The sequence below is a fragment of the Ascaphus truei genome, chromosome 11 (genome assembly GCF_040206685.1).
Source record: "Ascaphus truei isolate aAscTru1 chromosome 11, aAscTru1.hap1, whole genome shotgun sequence".
In the NCBI taxonomy this organism is placed as follows: Eukaryota; Metazoa; Chordata; class Amphibia; order Anura; family Ascaphidae; genus Ascaphus; species Ascaphus truei.
The window spans coordinates 61,543,032-61,563,093 of NC_134493.1; the positions used below are offsets into that span (position 1 = coordinate 61,543,032).

Consider the following 20,062-nt stretch of genomic DNA (forward strand, 5'->3'; position numbering starts at 1 on the left):
ACGTCCCAGTACTGAGCAGGTCCTACACACCCACGTCCCAGTAATCAGCAGGTCTCACACACCCACGTCCCAGTAATCAGCAGGTCCCACACACCCACGTCCCAGTAATCAGCAGGTCCTACACACCCACGTCCCAGTAATCAGCAGGTCCTTCACAACCACGTCACGGTAATCAGCAGGTCCCACACACCCACGGCCCAGTAATCAGTAGGTCCTACACACCCACGTCCCAGTAATCAGCAGGTCCTACACACCCACATCCCGGTAATCAGCAGGTCCTACACACCCACGTCCAGTAATCAGCAGGTCCTACACAACCACGTCACGGTAATCAGTAGGTCCCACACACCCACGTCCCAGTAATCAGCAGGTCCTACACACCCACATCCCAGTTCTATCATCATTTGATATTGCTAGAGTGCTTTTGGTGGGATTCTTTCTCTTCTTTTTGTTATATATATATATATATATATATATATATGTGTGTGTGTGTGTGTGTTACATGCACCTACATATTTTGATCCCACAGGCAGTGATCATCCATTCCCATTGTTTTTAGTGTTTTGCTAATGTACCCCTCCTTTTCTTTTGGGAGTTTGTAATCAATTGTATCCTTTGTCAATATACATTATGTATTTTCTGTGGTGAGCACTGCTAACATTACCACCCAGCATACAGTGCGTCCGCGGCTACAGTGGAGGTTTCTTGTTTCCTTTTTCACCCGCCGTAACTTAAAATAAGATGGTATATACAGCTCAACCCTGTTATAACGCTGTGCTTGGGGTCCAAAGAATCTCATCGCGCTATAAGCGACTCGCATTAGAAATAACGTACAATTGTATGCATTGCACAATAAAGTATTTAAGACACCAATAATCGAGTTGTAAAGTATTCATAAATACGAAAATTGGGAGCCATGCTTACCTCACGTTATATGCGGATTCGCGTTATAGCGGATTGCGTTATAATGGGGTTGACCTGTGTGTGTGTATATATATAAATTATATATATATATATATATATATATATATATATAATATATGTATAATTGTTATTAATAAAGTTATAACACGCCTATCCCGTCTCATTTGAGATTAAGAAGCTGGATTGGAGTACAAGTAAAGAAGAGAAAACTGAAGGAGGAAGAAAAGAACTTATCAGAAATTGAGGCGCATTGCGTCGCGGATCAAGAAGTTGCTTCTGCAGTCGGAATCGGAGGGTGAAGTCATCAAAGGTAAGAAAAACATTGATTGTATGTTTTTGTATTTTTGGTATTTTTATTAGGTTGCCCATTGTCTACCAATATGTTTATCTATTCTCCTTGAATGGAATAGATAAGCACAGTGACAAGAAATGCATTTTTTTTAAATGTTTGTTTTTATTTAATTGTTATGTATTGTATTTATGGTTCTTAGTTTTATTTAATTGTTTTTTTATTTTTGGTTCTTGGTTTTATTTAATTGTTTTGTATTTGTGTTGATTGTTTGTTTTTTTAGGTTGCCCTTGACTGCCATAGTGGCAATGCAGGCCCATATTATATGGGCATGGTGTGCTACTGTGCCAATCAATTGGTTTATTGGCATTTCAAAAACATTTTTTAATATAATGTGTTTTATTTAATGGCTGTTTTTTTTAGCTTGCCCATGTATTGCCATAGTTGCAAACAATGGCCATATTATGGCCAAATCAATGGTTAGTGGGGGTAGAGGGTGGTAGTAGTTGCCCCGGGGAGGCTGGTTAGGCCTCCAGGGTGGACAGCGGGGGAGGAAGGTTAACCCCTTAATTACTATAATGGTTACGAACCGCTAAGGTGATTAAGGGGTTAGTGGTCATTAGTTTGTTTTCTATTGTAATGTTCCTGTCAACGGAGGACAAGGACGGTTAGGAAGACGAGGACAGCCTTCATCCTGGCAGGGGTAAGTAGAACTTTTATTTACTTTATGCAGGGCTGGTTTTATTTTTAATGGGCAAATGCACTATTATTTATATCTGGATAAAAGTAATTTTGCCCAGTACTGTATCTGTTAGGGGGGGGGGGGGTTGTTGGTGGTACAGGGGGTGGGTGGGTTGTGTATTGGTAAGTAGTAGGTATTTTAATGTTTATAGGGGGTACTTGGCCCAGGGTGGGTGGTTAGGCCTACCGGGTGGGTAGCGGGAAGTGTTAACGCCTTCATTACCATGAAGGGAAGGAGCAGCGCAGAGGGAAGGAGCAGCGCAGAGGGAAGGAGCAGCGCAGAGGGAAGGAGCAGCGCAGAGGGAAGGAACCTTCCCAAACACTCGGTACCACACACGGCCGTGTGAGACGCCTATAGATTATTCTCTGTTCTTCATCACTTGCTATTTATTTTAATTACCATTGCTGACTTCCAATATTGTATCTGATTGATATTTTTTGCGCCCCCTGTTCTTTTTCTTTCACAGTTGGTATTCGGGAGGTTTTGGGGAAGAGACCCGAGTATAAGGTACAGTAAAGGGCCCGGTCTCTATTCTATTTGGCTCCATATAATATTATGATCAGCCCTATATGCCTACAATGCGGAGGGAAGCAGCCATCTCCGGTGTGGGACCGACACTCACACACACCCCAGTTCCCATCGTCTTCCGGGTCACATTAGGATAAGGGAACCTAATTCAGGGAGAAAATTGGGGGGAATGGAATTATGAGGGAGTTGGAGTTTGCCAGTATGCAGATCCCTCTGGCAGCTGAGAGGTTAATCCCAGGAGACCTATATGTATACTGCACATTACTGGCTATTACTGGGATTAGCCTGGCACATGTATGTCCGGGGGGGTCAGATACACACAGGAATCCTGCTGCTCACCTGTGACGTGTGGAACCAAGAGAGGGACAGAGAGCGAGGGGCAGTGACAAAGAGACACACAGAGAGAGAGGGGCAGTCACAGCAACGAGAGTGACACAGCAAGAGGGACACAGAGAGAGCGTGACAGTGGCACACAGTGTGAGGGACACAGAGAGAGCGTGACAGTGGCAGACAGTGTGAGGGACACAGAGAGAGCGTGACAGTGGCACACAGTGTGAGGGACACACCCAGCGGCACAACATGCTGTTCCATGTGGCGGTGACACTGGCACTTCTCTTACACGGTGAGTACAGAGGGGTGCGTATCGTGTGAGGATGGGGGGATAAGAGAGACAAGGGGACAGAGGTGGGTAAGAGAGAGGGGAGGGAGAGTGGGAATGAGAGAGAAGGGGAGAGAGGGGGAATAAAAGGAGAGAGAGGGGGATAGGGGGAATAAGAGGAGACATGGGGGAGAGGAGAGAGGAGGAATAAGGGCAGAGAGGGGGAGTGGGGGAATAAGAGGAGAGAGGAGGAATAAGAGGAGAGAGGGAATAGGAGGAGAGGGGGGAGAGGGGGCATAAGAGGAGAGAGGGGGAATAAGAGGAGAGAGGAGGAATAAGAGGAGAGAGGAGGAATAAGAGGAGAGAGGGAATAAGAGGAGAGGAGGGAGAGGGGGAATAAGAGGAGAGGGGGGAATAAGAGGAGAGAGGGGGAATAAGAGAAGAACGGGGGAATAAGAGGAGAGGGGGGAATAAGAGGAGAGAGGGGGGATAAGGGGAGAGAGGGGGAGAGGGGGAATAAGAGGAGAGGGGGGAATAAGAGGGGTGAGGGGGAATACGAGGAGAGGGGGGAATAAGAGGAGAGAGGGGGGATAAGGAGAGAGGGGGAATAAGGGGAGAGAGGGGGGAAAGAGGGAATAAGAGGAGAGAGGGGGAATAAGAGGAGAGGGGGAATAAGGGGAGAGTGGGAATAAGGGGAGAGGGGGAATAAGGGGAGTGAGGGGGAATAAGGGGAGAGAGAGGGGAAGAGGGGGAATAAGAGGAGAGAGGGGGAGAGGGGGAATAAGAGGAGAGAGTGGGGGAGAGGGGGAATAAGAGGAGAGAAAGGGGAGAGGGGGAATAAGAGGAGAGAGGGGGGAGAGGGGGAATAAGAGGAGAGAGGATGAGAGGGGGAATAAGAGGAAGCACACACATACACACCACATACGCATACATGCACACACACAACATACACGCTCACTCACATGCACACACCACATACACACACATACCACATGCATGCACGTACGCACACATGTGTATGCACACACACACCACATACACACACACGCACATACCACAGTGCACACTGCACTCACACACACTCACACCACACTCTCACACATGCAAGAACTCTCAGACATGCACACACATGCACACATACATGCACACTCTCTCACACATGCACTCACATCTGTGCACGCACACGCACACACACTCACACATACACTGACGCAGACACATTCACACATGTCTCTAGCACAGAGGGTTTAATCTGTAACTTCCCTCTGGTTACTGCACACGTTCAGCGTTACTCATTAATCCTTAAAGACACATTACAGGGTTCTTATTCGGCCCTGTCATCTCCCCACCTCATGCCCCCCCTTTTCCTCTGTACGCAGGCCGGCCGTGTGGAGGGGACTTCTTGGCGCGGGTACACATGGTCGGGGTGAAGGGCTCGGTTTCAGTTAGCACAGACTCGCAGACAATCAGCGCTAATCTGTCTGGCATCTGTGAGGACGTCAACATCTCACTCCATGAATTTCCGGTGACGTACGGAGCGTCCCGGGACAGCTGCCACCCCAGGAACATCGGCCCCTCCAGTTATCACCTGAGGCTGAATGGGACGGGCCTACTGCAGGGGCATTTCCAGCTCAGGCTTGGGTGCTCTCTGGTGGTAGAAACCTGTGGACACCGAGCCTGTGCCAACCTCCATGATACCAGTGGCCCTCTCCACACATGGCGTGCCTTCTTCCGCTCCTTTGTGGTAGGCCATGCCTATTTCCTGCGAGTTTCAGATCTACATCCCCTCACCGCCCTGACAGAGTTGGCCCTCCTGGAAGGGTCCCCAGTGTCTGCCGCCTCTCTGTATTTCTCAAACAGTTGCCACACTGATGGCAAACAATTGTTGGGCAACGTTGAGGTCGGAAACCGCCTTGAGGCTGCCAGGAACCGCACAGAGTTGTCGGTTACCACAGTGATGCCGTTCGTTCTACTCCAGTACCGTGGGCAGTGGGCATGTGCTGAAGTGAGGGCTCTGCGGTCTAAGGAAGCATCATCGCAGTTTGGCATGCAAGGAGTGAATGGGTCCTTTGTATTCCGGCAGGAGTCTCCCTTCCACCCTACCCAAGTGGAGATTAACCTATGGAAACTTGGGGGCCTTGCTGGCCATTATGGCATTCACTCTCTTCCTGTCCCCCCCCGTCAAGAGTCACGTGAAGATCTGTGCAGTGATGTGGGTACTGGAGAGCTTTGGAACCCTTTGGGGGTGAACAGAAGCTCCTCCAATTACCCAGCAAGATTTGGGAGTACCCATGACCAGTGGGAACTGGGATCTCTCAGCGGTCGGCACGGTTCGCTGGATGGGCACCAGGAATTGCAGACTACACTGACTGACTGGAATCTGCCTCTGTATGGCACCAGCAGCATCATTGGCCGGTCAGTTGTCCTCTTTAAGAGAGACAACTCACCGTGGGTCTGTAGCACCATCCACCAGAAAGGAGAAGTTGTTACGGTGCTTGCGTCTTTCCATAAGGGGTTGCTTGGTAGAGTAATGTTCCGTCAACTTCTTGAAAATCCCGATGATGACCTCTCTATATTGGTGGAGCTTTCACCCATCTCAGGCATCACCACAAGGGGCCACAATTGGCACGTCCATGAACTCCCACTGCAAACTCACGCAGAAAACTGTGCCAGCACTCGGGGGCACTTCAACCCACACAGTGTGCCCACTGGGGGCAACTACAGTCAGGAATGCAAAGCTTCAAACCCCCTCCTCTGTGAGGCCGGCGACTATGCTGGGAGACACATCCCGATCATCCTCACCAGTCCCACTCTGGCACGATACCTTTTCACCGACACTTCCTCCTCTCTGTCAGGGGCGGATTCCATTGTGGGGAAGTCTTTGGTCATCCATGGAGCTGAAAGTGCCATGTCCCGTATAGCCTGTGCCAACCTTATCCTCCTAACCCCAAAGCAGGGCAAGACAAGCTCTTGGTTGGGATCCGGCGATGCCCTGGGGGAGCTCAAAGCTTCACAGACCTCTGATCTAGATCCCACATCTATACGCATCACATTCCAAGGGCTAAAAGGCCGCGCTGGGGGCTTCCACATCCATCAGCTACCAGTCAGCGGGGGCTCTGTGGATCCCTGCTCAGATGCTCGTATCAAAGGTCATTTCAATCCATTTGGGGTGAAAATGTCAGCGTCCCCGGCAGTGAGGAATGGGACAGATGACCAATATGAAGTGGGGGATATCAGCGGGCGACGTGGGTCACTGGTTGGCCGAGACCAGATGACCATCCAATTCACGGACTTGAATTTCCCCCTGTCTGGGATGCACAGCACCCTGGGACGTTCGCTAGTCATTCACTACACCAACGGTTCCAGGTGAGAGTTCCAAAACCACTCATGTAGCCACCACACTAGCCAAGAAGACACCAAGCACACCAGGACTAGCCAAAGAGCATCAAACGTGCAGGAGACATGGTTCTTCCATTGTCTTGGGGAAAATAGGGGCAGTGAACTGAAAGCAGCTTCTCATAACATCAGGGACATTTCTAAAATATAACAAACCCATTCGGTGTTAGGAGGGCCAAACACTGCATCAGAAGCACTGGCCCGGACATTGTTACATCTGACATAACATCACTGTATTTTACCACTTCCCTGTGTTTCTGATTTTCGCACTCTGTCTGCACGACCCCTTGTGAGATCCGGAATGCCAGGACGATGACTACATTTCCAAATCCCCTAAATTATAGAGCAAGGCACCATGTTTAGCTGGCAAAGGCTTCTGAGAATGGGTCCTGGGGGGCCTATGCAGTAAGCGTTCATAAGCCACTTATCGAGCACTTATTGCCCAAAATGCCTACTGCACTCAGTAAGCGGTGATAAGTGGGTGATAAAAGACTGAATCGCCTCCAAAAAATTGCTCATAAAAAATAATCCCCGAGGCAGCGGTGATAAGACCGTTATCGCCACATTTCGGGATGTTCATAAACTCGCGCAATTCTAATAGCAGTGATTGGGCTATGAACGCCGATCGCCGCTCGATAATGGTGATTTTATCACAAAATCCTCACGCCAGAACAAGTTGGCGTGAAGGTGTTGGAAACCTGCAGAGAAGCGCCGAGATGCGACTTAGAAAAAAATGCCTTTTCCTGCAGGATTGATGCCGGGAATCTCTGGAGCTGATATCCATTAATATTAGCACCAGAGACCCTGGAGAGGACAAGGGGGGGGTGGGAGGGTCAGAGGACAAGGGGGGAAAGAGAGAGAGGATGAGGAGGGGTGCAACAATCTTGGAATGTGTGTGAGGAGCATTAAGATCAGTATTGCTCACCATGTACAGTGTGACTGCAGGTCAGTTATTTATAAATGATCTGACCATTACGTCGTTTGTTCTAAATTTCACTCCAAGCGCGCACCAATTTGCACTATTTCATATTCTATTTCCTAAAACAATCCTCGGAATGGCGCTCCCTCCCACTCCCACCCATTCCTTCCCACTCCCACCCATTCCCTCCCACTTCCTCCCATTCCCTCCCACTCCCTCCCATTCCCTCCCACTCCCTCCCACTCCCACCCATTCCCTCCCACTCCCAGCCACTCCCACCCATTCTCTCCCACTCCCACCCATTCCCTCCCACTCCCTCCCACTCCCTCCCACTCCCTCCCATTCCCTTCCACTCCCTCCCATTCCCTCCCACTCCCACCCATTCCCTCCCACTCCCAGCCACTCCCACCCATTCCCTCCCACTCCCTCCCATTCCCTCCCACTCCCTCCCATTCCCTCCCACTCCCTCCCATTCCCTCCCACTCCCACCCATTCCCTCCCACTCCCAGCCACTCCCTCCCATTCCCTCCCACTCCCTCCCATTCCCTCCCACTCCCAGCCACTCCCACCCATTCCCTCCCACTCCCTCCCATTCCCTTCCACTCCCTCCCATTCCCTCCCACTCCCACCCATTCCCTCCCACTCCCAGCCACTCCCACCCATTCCCTCCCATTCCCTCCCACTCCCTCCCATTCCCTCCCACTCCCTCCCATTCCCTCCCACTCCCACCCATTCCCTCCCACTCCCAGCCACTCCCACCCATTCCCTCCCACTCCCTCCCATTCCCTCCCACTCCCTCCCATTCCCTCCCACTCCCTCCCATTCCCTCCTACTCCCACCCATTCCCTCCCACTCCCTCCCACTCCCTCCCATTCCCTCCCACTCCTACCCATTCCCTCCCACTCTCAGCCACTCCCACCCATTCCCTCCCACTCCCTCCCATTCCCTTCCACTCCCTCCCACTCCCTCCCATTCCCTTCCACTCCCTCCCATTCCCTCCCACTCCCTCCCATTCCCTTCCATTCCCTCCCACTCCCTCCGATTCCCTTCCACTCCCTCCCATTCCCTCCCACTCCCTCCCATTCCCTCCCACTCCCACCCATTCCCTCCCACTCCCAGCCACTCCCACCCATTTCCTCCCACTCCCTCTCATTCCCTTCCACTCCCTCCCACTCCCTCCCATTCCCTTCCACTCACTCCCATTCCCTCCCACTCCCTCCCATTCCCTCCCACTCCCTCCCACGACTCCTCCCCAGATTTTTTATGAAACAGAATATAAATTGGTCATATATAACAGTCAGATCATTTATAAATAACATCTTCCCACCAGCGATTCCCGAGCGCGTCGCAACTTTCACCATTGTGTCCAGTATTTTTGGACAAGCCACCTAGCAACCCTACTCTCTCTCCCCCTGCCCGGCACCCCGGCTCTGCTCGCTCTCCCCCGCCCGGCACCCTGGCTCCGCTCGCTCTCCCCCCGCCCAACACCCCGGCTCCGCTCGCTCTCCGCCCGCCCGGCACCCCGGCTCCGCTCGCTCTCCCCCCCGGCACCCCGGCTCCGCTCTCTCTCCCCCCACCCGGCACCCCGGCTCCGCTCTCTCTCCCCCCGCCCGGCACCCCGGCTCCGCTCGCTCTCTCCCCCTGCCCGGCACCCCGGCTCCGCTCGCTCTCCGCCCGCCCGGCACCCCGGCTCCGCTCGCTCTCTCCCCCGGCCCGGCACCCCGGCTCCGCTCGCTCTCCCCACGCACGGCACCCCGGCTCCGCTCGCTCTCCCCCAACCGGCACCCTAGCTCCGCTCGCTCTCCCCCCGCCCGGCACCCCGGCTCCGCTCGCTCTCCCCCCACCCGACACCCCAGCTCCGCTCGCTCTCCCCCCGCCCGGCACCCCGGCTCCGCTCGCTCTCCCCCCGCCCGGCACCCCGGCTCCGCTCGCTCTCCCCCCACCCGACACCCCAGCTCCGCTCGCTCTCCCCCCGCCCGGCACCCCGGCTCCGCTCGCTCTCCCCCCGCCCGGCACCCTGGCTCCGCTCGCTCTCCCCCCGCCCGGCACCCTGGCTCCGCTCGCTCTCCCCCTGCCCAACACCCCGGCTCCGCTCGCTCTCCGCCCGCCCGGCACCCCGGCTCCGCTCGCTCTCCCCTCCCCCCCAGCACCCCGGCTCCGCTCGCTCTCCCCCCCGGCACCCCGGCTCCGCTCTCTCTCCCCCCGCCCGGCACCCCGGCTCCGCTGTCTCTCCCCCCGCCCGGCACCCCGGCTCCGCTCGCTCTCCCCCCCCCCGGCACCCCGGCTCCGCTCGCCCCCCCCCCGCCCGGCACCCCGGCTCCGCTCGCTCTCTCCCCCTGCCCGGCACCCCGGCTCCGCTCTCTCTCCCCCCGCCCGGCACCCTGGCTCCGCTTCTGATACCGTGAGAGCAACGCTCATAAAAACGGCGATTTAAATGGCTCTGCGATTTATTGTTATGAACCTTTAGTGCGTAGGCCCCCGGGTGTCTGTCAGTTTGCTAAGAGCATACACATACTGTACATACATACATACTGTACATACATACTGTACATATATACTGTACATACATGCATACTGTACATATATACTGTACATACATGCATACTGTACATGCATACTGTACATGCATACTGTACATACATACATACATACATACATACATACATACTGTACGTACGTACGTACGTACATACATACATTCATACTGTACATACATACATACATACTGTACATACTATACATACTGTACATACTGTACATACATACTGTACATACATACTGTACATATATACATACTGTACGTACATACATACTGTGCGTACATACATACTTTACGTACATACATGCTGTACATACATACTGTATGTACTTACTGTACGTACATACATACATAATGTACATACATACATACTATTCATACATACATAAATACATACTGTACACACATACTGTACATACATACATACATACATGCATACTGTACATACATACTGTACATACATACATACATACATACATACATACATACATACTGTACGTACATACATACATACATACATACTGTACATATATACATACTGTACGTACATACATACTGTGCGTACATACATACTTTACGTACATACATGCTGTACATACATACTGTATGTACTTACTGTACGTACATACATACATAATGTACATACATACATACTGTACATACATACATAAATACATACTGTACATACATACTGTACATACATAAATACATACTGTACGTACATACTGTACATACATGCATACTGTACATACATATGTACATAATGTACATACATACATACATACTGTACATACACACATACTGTACATACATACTGTACATACACACATACTGTACATACATACTGTACATACACACATACATACACACATACATACATACATACAAGAACAGGTTCATAGTTTGAAGTCCCCAGATTTCCTGCTGCACTCTCAGGTGAGGCTCCTTCTCCAATCAAACCTGTATTATCAGTTTGGAGAGAGGGGAGGGACAGGAGAACCGCAATAAAACTATATGCTTTATCCTGGAAATTAAACAGATTTAGGGGCCTACGCACTAAAGGTTCATAAAAAAATCGCAGAGCCATTTAAATCACCGTTTTTATGAGCGTTGCTATTACGGTATCAGAAAGCCTTCATTACCTGTCATAGCAAAATTCACAAAACGGGCGATAAGCCGGTGATCTGATGAACGACCCCCTGAAAAGGCCTTACCCGGCGACTTGAATCTGCTGCAGAGAGAGCTGCTCTGAGAGAGCTGTCTCTCCCTGTGCAAATCTCGCCCGAAATATGTGTATACATTGTAATTTTGTTAATAGTTTAGATGAGCAGGGGTCTCCGGAGCTGAACCGCATTGGTTTCAGCCTCGGGGACCCCCTACTTCCCGAGATACAGGCCCCGTTATGGGGTGCCGGTATCTCCTATGCATTTTATTCCCATGGTCACGTGACATGGACATTTAAATGCATAGGAGATACTGGCCCCCCATAACGGGGCCTGTATCTCGGGAAGTAGGGGGTCCCTGAGGCTATCCGCTATGGTAATGAAGTTTACTGTAAATGCATTTTTATTGCACAGGATTCATGCCGGGGGTCTCTGGTGCTAATATTAATGGATATCAGCTCCAGAGATTCCCGGCATCAATCCTATGCAGGAAAAAGTCCCATCTCGCCGCTTCTCTGCAGGTTTCCAACACCTTCACGCCAACTTGTTCTGGCGTGAGGATTTTGTGATAAAATCACCATTATAGAGCGGCGATCGGCGTTCATAGCCCAATCACTGCTACTAGAATTGCGCGAGTTTCTGAACATGCCGAAATGTGGCGATAACGGCCTTATCACCGCTGCCTCGGGGATTATTTATATGAGCAATTTTTTGGAGGCGATTCAGTCTTTTATCACCCACTTATCACCGCTTACTGAGTGCAGTAGGCATTTTGGGTGATAAGTGCTCGATAAGTGGCTTATGAACGCTTACTGCATAGGCCCCTTAGTGTCTGCCCTGTTCCTGCTCCTCCTGTTTTGTTCAACAGTCTGCCCCCCCCCCCCCAGGGTGACAGTGACACAGACAGAAGAGAGCTATGAGCCTGTCCCTCCCCCTGCAGGGTGACACACTGACACAGACAGAAGGGCGCTATGAGCCTGTCCCTCCCCCCACAGGGTGACACAGTGACACAGACAGAAGGCAGCTATGAGCCTGTCCTTCCCCCCGCAGGGTGACTCGGACAGAAGGGAGCTATGAGTCTGTCCCTCCCCCCGCAGGGTGACACAGTGACAAAGGCAGGAGGGAGCTATGAGTCTGTCCCTCCCCCCCCAGGGTGACAGTGACACAGACAGAAGGGACCTATGAGTCTGTCCCTCCCCCGCAGGGTGACACACTGACACAGACAGAAGGGAGCTATGAGTCTGTCCCTCCCCCGCAGGGTGAAACACTGACACAGACAGAAGGGAGCTATGAGTCTGTCCCTCCCCCGCAGGGTGACACACTGACACAGACAGAAGGGAGCTATGAGTCTGTCCCTCCCCCGCAGGGTGACACACTGACAGAGACAGAAGGGAACTATGAGTCTGTCCCTCCCCCCGCAGGGTGACACAGTGACACATACAGAAGGGAGCTATGAGTCTGTCCCTCCCCCGCAGGGTGACACACTGACACAGACAGAAGGGAGCTATGAGTCTGTCCCTCCCCCGCAGGGTGACACACTGACACAGACAGAAGGGAGCTATGAGTCTGTCCCTCCCCCGCAGGGTGACACACTGACACAGACAGAAGGGAGCTATGAGTCTGTCCCTCCCCCGCAAGGTGACACAGTGACACAGACAGAAGGGAGCTATGAGTCTGTCCCCCCCCCCCCGCAGGGTGACACAGTGACACAGACAGAAGGGAGCTATGAGTCTGTCCCTCCCCCCGCAGGGTGATACAGTGACACAGACAGAAGCGAGCTATGAGTCTGTCCCTCCCCCCGCAGGGTGACACAGTGACACAGACAGAAGGGAGCTATGAGTCTGTCCCTCCCCCGCAGGGTGACACAGACAGAAGGGAGCTATGAGTCTGTCCCTCCCCCCGCAGGGTGACACAGTGACACAGACAGAAGGGAGCTATGAGCCTGTCCCTCCCCCCGCAGGGTGATACAGTGACACAGACAGAAGGGAGCTATGAGTCTGTCCCTCCCCCCGCAGGGTGACACAGACAGAAGGGAGCTATGAGTCTGTCCCCCTCCCCCCGCAGCGTGACACAGTGACACAGAAAGAAGGGAGCTATGAGCCTGTCCCTCCCCCCGCAGGGTGACACAGTGACACAGACAGAAGGGAGCTATGAGCCTGTCCCTCACCCTGCAGGGCGACACAGTGACACAGACAGAAGAAAGCTATGAGTCTGTCCCTCCCCCCGCAGGGTGACACAGTGACACAGACAGAAGGGAGCTATGAGCCCTGTCCCTCCCCCGCAGGGTGACACACTGACACAGACAGAAGGGAGCTATGAGTCTGTCCCTCCCCCGCAGGGTGACACAGTGACACAGACAAAAGGGAGCTATGAGTCTGTCCCTCCCCCCGCAGGGTGACACAGTGACACAGAGAGAAGGGAGCTATGAGTCTGTCCCTCCCCCCGCAGGGTGACACAGTGACACAGACAGAAGGGAGCTATAAGACTGTCCTCCCCCCGCAGGGTGACACAGTGACACAGACAGAAGGGAGCTATGAGTCTGTCCCTCCCCCCGCAGGGTGACACAGTGACACAGACAGAAGGGAGCTATGAGTCTGTCCCTCCCCCCGCAGGGTGACACAGTGACACAGACAGAAGGGAGCTATGAGACTGTCCCTCCCCCCGCAGGGTGACACAGTGACACAGACAGAAGGGAGATATGAGTCTGTCCCTCCCCTCGCAGGGTGACACAGACAGAAGGGAGCTATGAGTCTGTCCATCCCCCCGCAGGGTGACTCAGACAGAAGGGAGCTATGAGACTGTCCCTCCCCCCCCCCCCCCCCCGGGTGAAAGTGACACAGACAGAAGGGAGCTATGAGACTGTCCTCCCCCCGCAGGGTGACACAGTGACACAGACAGAAGGGAGCTATGAGTCTGTCCCTCCCCCCGCAGGGTGACACAGTGACACAGACAGAAGGGAGCTAAGAGTTTGTCCTCCCCCCGCAGGGTGACACAGTGACACAGACAGAAGGGAGCTATGAGTTTGTCCTCCCCCCGCAGGGTGACACACTGACACAGACAGAAGGGAGCTATGAGTCTGTCCCTCCCCCGCAGGGTGACACAGTGACACAGACAAAAGGGAGCTATGAGTCTGTCCCTCCCCCCGCAGGGTGACACAGTGACACAGAGAGAAGGGAGCTATGAGTCTGTCCCTCCCCCCGCAGGGTGACACAGTGACACAGACAGAAGGGAGCTATAAGACTGTCCTCCCCCCGCAGGGTGACACAGTGACACAGACAGAAGGGAGCTATGAGTCTGTCCCTCCCCCCGCAGGGTGACACAGTGACACAGACAGAAGGGAGCTATGAGTCTGTCCCTCCCCCCGCAGGGTGACACAGTGACACAGACAGAAGGGAGCTATGAGCCTGTCCCTCCCCCGCAGGGTGACACACTGACACAGACAGAAGGGAGCTATGAGTCTGTCCCTCCCCCGCAGGGTGACACAGTGACACAGACAAAAGGGAGCTATGAGTCTGTCCCTCCCCCCGCAGGGTGACACAGTGACACAGAGAGAAGGGAGCTATGAGTCTGTCCCTCCCCCCGCAGGGTGACACAGTGACACAGACAGAAGGGAGCTATAAGACTGTCCTCCCCCCGCAGGGTGACACAGTGACACAGACAGAAGGGAGCTATGAGTCTGTCCCTCCCCCCGCAGGGTGACACAGTGACACAGACAGAAGGGAGCTATGAGTCTGTCCCTCCCCCCGCAGGGTGACACAGTGACACAGACAGAAGGGAGCTATGAGACTGTCCCTCCCCCCGCAGGGTGACACAGTGACACAGACAGAAGGGAGATATGAGTCTGTCCCTCCCCTCGCAGGGTGACACAGACAGAAGGGAGCTATGAGTCTGTCCATCCCCCCGCAGGGTGACTCAGACAGAAGGGAGCTATGAGACTGTCCCTCCCCCCCCCCCCCCCCCCCGGGTGAAAGTGACACAGACAGAAGGGAGCTATGAGACTGTCCTCCCCCGCAGGGTGACACAGTGACACAGACAGAAGGGAGCTATGAGTCTGTCCCTCCCCCCGCAGGGTGACACAGTGACACAGACAGAAGGGAGCTAAGAGTTTGTCCTCCCCCCGCAGGGTGACACAGTGACACAGACAGAAGGGAGCTATGAGTTTGTCCTCCCCCCGCAGGGTGACACAGTGACACAGACAGAAGGGAGCTATGAGTCTGTCCCTCCCCCCGCAGGGTGACACAGTGACACAGACAGAAGGGAGCTATGAGTCTGTCCCTCCCCCCGCAGGGTGACACAGTGACACAGACAGAAGGGAGCTATGAGCCTGTCCCTCCCCCGCAGGGTGACACACAGACAGAAGGGAGCTATGAGTCTGTCCCTCCCCCGCAGGGTGACACAGTGACACAGACAGAAGGGAGCTATGAGTCTGTCCCACCACCGCAGGGTGACACAGTGACACAGACAGAAGGGAGCTATGAGTCTGTCCCTCCCCCCGCAGGGTGACACAGTGACACAGACAGAAGGGAGCTAAGAGTTTGTCCTCCCCCCGCAGGGTGACACAGTGACACAGACAGAAGGGAGCTATGAGTCTGTCCCTCCCCCCGCAGGGTGACACAGTGACACAGACAGAAGGGAGCTATGAGTCTGTCCCTCCCCCCGCAGGGTGACACAGTGACACAGACAGAAGGGAGCTATGAGCCTGTCCCTCCCCCGCAGGGTGACACAGTGACACAGACAGAAGTTAGCTATGAGTCTGTCCCTCCCCCCGCAGGGTGACACAGTGACACAGACAGAAGGGAGCTATGAGTCTGTCCCTCCCCCCGCAGGGTGACACAGTGACACAGACAGAAGGGAGCTATGTGTCTGTCCCTCCCCCCCGCAGGGTGACACAGACAGAAGGGAGCTATGAGACTGTCCCCCCCCCCCCCCAGGGTGAAAGTGACACAGACAGAAGGGAGCTAAGAGTTTGTCCTCCCCCCGCAGGGTGACACAGTGACACAGACAGAAGGGAGCTATGAGTCTGTCCCTCCCCCCGCAGGGTGACACAGTGACACAGACAGAAGGGAGCTATGAGTCTGTCCCTCCCCCCGCAGGGTGACACAGTGACACAGACAGAAGGGAGCTATGAGCCTGTCCCTCCCCCGCAGGGTGACACAGTGACACAGACAGAAGTTAGCTATGAGTCTGTCCCTCCCCCCGCAGGGTGACACAGTGACACAGACAGAAGGGAGCTATGTGTCTGTCCCTCCCCCCCGCAGGGTGACACAGACAGAAGGGAGCTATGAGACTGTCCCCCCCCCCCCAGGGTGAAAGTGACACAGACAGAAGGGAGCTATGGGACTATCCCTCCCCCCGCAGGGTGACACAGACAGAAGGGAGCTATGAGTCTGTCCCTCCCCCCACAGGGTGACACAGTGACACAGACAGAAGGGAGCTATGTGTCTGTCCCTCCCCCCCGCAGGGTGACTCAGACAGAAGGGAGCTATGAGACTGTCCCCCCCCCCCAGAGTGAAAGTGACACAGACAGAAGGGAGCTATGAGATTGTCCCTCCCCCCGCAGGGTGACACAGACAGAAGGAGCTATGAGTCTGTCCCTCCCCCCGCAGGGTGACACAGACAGAAGGGAGCTATGAGTCTGTCCCTCCCCCCGCAGGGTGACACAGACAGAAGGGAGCTATGAGTCTGTCCCTCCCCCCACAGGGTGACACAGTGACAAAGACAGAAGGGAGCTATGAGCCTGTCCCTCCCCCGCAGGGTGACACACTGACACAGACAGAAGGGAGCTATGAGTCTGTCCCTCCCCCGCAGGGTGACACAGTGACACAGACAGAAGGGAGCTATGAGCCTGTCCCTCCCCCGCAGGGTGACAGTGACACAGACAGAAGGGAGCTATGAGTCTGTCCCTCCCCCCGCAGGGTGACACAGTGACACAGACAGAAGGGAGCTATAAGACTGTCCTCCCCCCGCAGGGTGACACAGTGACACAGACAGAAGGGAGCTATGAGTCTGTCCCTCCCCCCGCAGGGTGACACAGTGACACAGACAGAAGGGAGCTAAGAGTTTGTCCTCCCCCCGCAGGGTGACACAGTGACACAGACAGAAGGGAGCTATGAGTCTGTCCCTCCCCCCGCAGGGTGACACAGTGACACAGACAGAAGGGAGCTATGAGTCTGTCCCTCCCCCCGCAGGGTGACACAGTGACACAGACAGAAGGGAGCTATGAGTCTGTCCCTCCCCCCGCAGGGTGACACAGTGACACAGAAAGAAGGGAGCTATGTGTCTGTCCCTCCCCCCCGCAGGGTGACACAGACAGAAGGGAGCTATGAGACTGTCCCCCCCCCCCCGGGTGAAAGTGACACAGACAGAAGGGAGCTATGGGACTGTCCCTCCCCCCACAGGGTGACACAGACAGAAGGGAGCTATGAGTCTGTCCCTCCCCCCACAGGGTGACACAGTGACACAGACAGAAGGGAGCTATGTGTCTGTCCCTCCCCCCCGCAGGGTGACACAGACAGAAGGGAGCTATGAGTCTGTCCCTCCCCCCGCAGGGTGACACAGACAGAAGGGAGCTATGAGACTGTCCATCCCCCCGCAGGGTGACTCAGACAGAAGGGAGCTATGAGACTGTCCCTCCCCCCCCCCCAGAGTGAAAGTGACACAGACAGAAGGGAGCTATGAGATTGTCCCTCCCCCCGCAGGGTGACACAGACAGAAGGAGCTATGAGTCTGACCCTCCCCCCACAGGGTGACACAGTGACACAGACAGAAGGGAGCTATGTGTCTGTCCCTCCCCCCTGCAGGGTGACAAAGTGACACAAACAGAAGGGAGCTATGAGTCTGTCCCCCCCCCCCCCCCCCCGCAGGGTGACACAGACAGAAGGGAGCTATGAGACTGTCCCTCCCCCCGCAGGGTGACTCAGACAGAAGGGAGCTATGAGTCTGTCCCTCCTCCCGCAGGGTGACATAGTGACACAGACAGAAGGGAGTTATGAGACGGTCCCTCCCCCTGCAGGGTGACACAGTGACACAGACAGAAGGGAGCTATGTGTCTGTCCTTCCCCCCCGCAGGGTGACACAGACAGAAGGGAGCTATGAGTCTGTCCCTCCCCTCGCAGGGTGACACAGTGACACAGACAGAAGGGAGCTATGAGTCTGTCCCTCCCCCTGCAGGGTGATACAGTGACACAGACAAAAGGGAGCTATGAGACTGTCCCTCCCCCCGCAGGGTGACTCAGACAGAAGGGAGTTATGAGTGTCCCTCCCCCCGCAGGGTGACACAGTGACACAGACAGAAGGGAGCTATGAGACTGTCCCCCCCCCCGCAGGGTGACACAGACAGAAGGGAGCTATGAGTCTGTCCCTCCCCCCACAGGGTGACACAGTGACACAGACAGAAGGGAGCTATGAGTCTGTCCCTCCCCCTGCAGGGTGACACAGTGACACAAAAAGAAAGGAGCTATGAGACTGTCCCTCCCCCCGCAGGGTGACAAAGACAGAAGGGAGCTATGAGCCTGTCCCTCCCCCCGCAGGGTGACACAGACAGAAGGGAGCTATGAGTCTGTCCCTCCCCCCGCAGGATGACAGTGACACAGACAGAAGGGAGCTATGAGCCTGTCCCTCCCCCTGCAGGGTGACACAGTGACACAGACAGAAGGGAGCTATGAGTCTGTCCCTCCCCCTGTAGGGTGACACAGTGACACAGACAGAAGGGAGCTATGAGACTGTCCCTCCCCCCGCAGGTTTACACAGACAGAAGGGAGCTATGAGACTGTCCCTCCCCCCGCAGGGTGACACAGACAGAAGTGTGCTATGAGTCTGTCCCTCCCCCCCTGCAGGGTGACACAGTGACACAGGCAGAAGGGAGCTATGAGTCTGTCCCTCCCTCCCCCCCCCCCCCCCGCAGGGTGACACAGTCACACAGACAGAAGGGAGCTATGAGCCTGTCCCTCCCCCCGCAGAGTGACACAGTGACACAGACAGAAGGGAGCTATGAGTCTTTCCCTCCCCCCACAGGGTGACACAGTGACACAGACAGAAGGGAGCTATGAGTCTGTCCCTCCCCCCCGCAGGGTGACACAGTGACAAAGACAGAAGGGAGCTATGAGCCTGTCCCTCCCCCCGCAGGGTGACACAGTGACACAGACAGAATGGAGCTATGAGCCTGTCCCTCCCCCCGCAGGGTGACACAGTGACACAGACAGAAGGGAGCTATGAGTCTGTCCCTCCCCCCCGCAGGGTGACACAGTGACACAGACAGAAGGGAGCTATGAGCCTGTCCCTCCCCCCGTAGGGTGACATAGTGACACAGACAGAAAGGAGCTATGAGTCTGTCCCTCCCCCCCCCCCCCCCCCCCCCGCAGGGTGACACAGTGACAGACAGAAGGGAGCTATGAGCCTGTCCCTCCCCCCGCAGGGTGACACAGACAGAAGGGAGCTATGAATCTGTCCCTCCCCCCGCAGGGTGACACAGTGACACAGGCAGAAGGGAGCTATGAGCCTGTCCCTCCCCCCGCAGGGTGACACAGACAGAAGGGAGCTATGAATCTGTACCTCCCCCCGCAGGGTGACACAGTGACACAGGCAGAAGGGAGCTATGAGACTGTCCCTCCCCCCGCAGGTTTACACAGACAGAAGGGAGCTATGAGACTGTCCCTCCCCCCGCAGGGTGACACAGACAGAAGGGAGCTATGAGTCTGTCCCTCCCCCCACAGGGTGACACAGTGACACAGACAGAAGGGAGCTATGAGTCTGTCCCTGCCCCTTCAGGGTGACACAGTGACACAGACAGAAGGGAGCTGCGTGTCTGTCCCTCCCCCCCGCAGGGTGACACAGTGACACAGACAGAAGGGAGCTATGAGTCTGTCCCTCCCCCCGCAGGGTGACACAGACAGAAGGGAGCTATGAGTCTGTCCCTCCCCCGCAGGGTGACACAGACAGAAGGGAGCTATGAGCCTGTCCCTCCCC

At 54.8% G+C, this 20,062-nt stretch overlaps 1 protein-coding gene across 1 annotated transcript in view; it reads left to right on the forward strand.

Annotated features, from left to right (window-relative positions):
• Positions 1–2,918: 2,918 nt before the first annotated feature.
• Positions 2,919–20,062, forward strand: part of LOC142463636 (uncharacterized) — a 134,635-nt gene continuing 117,491 nt past the window's right edge. The window contains exons 1-2 of the mRNA XM_075566604.1: positions 2,919–3,105; positions 4,461–6,447. Of these exons, the coding sequence (XP_075422719.1) occupies positions 3,063–3,105; positions 4,461–6,447 (2,030 nt within the window). The 5' untranslated portion in view covers positions 2,919–3,062. The remainder of the gene's footprint in view (positions 3,106–4,460; positions 6,448–20,062) is intronic.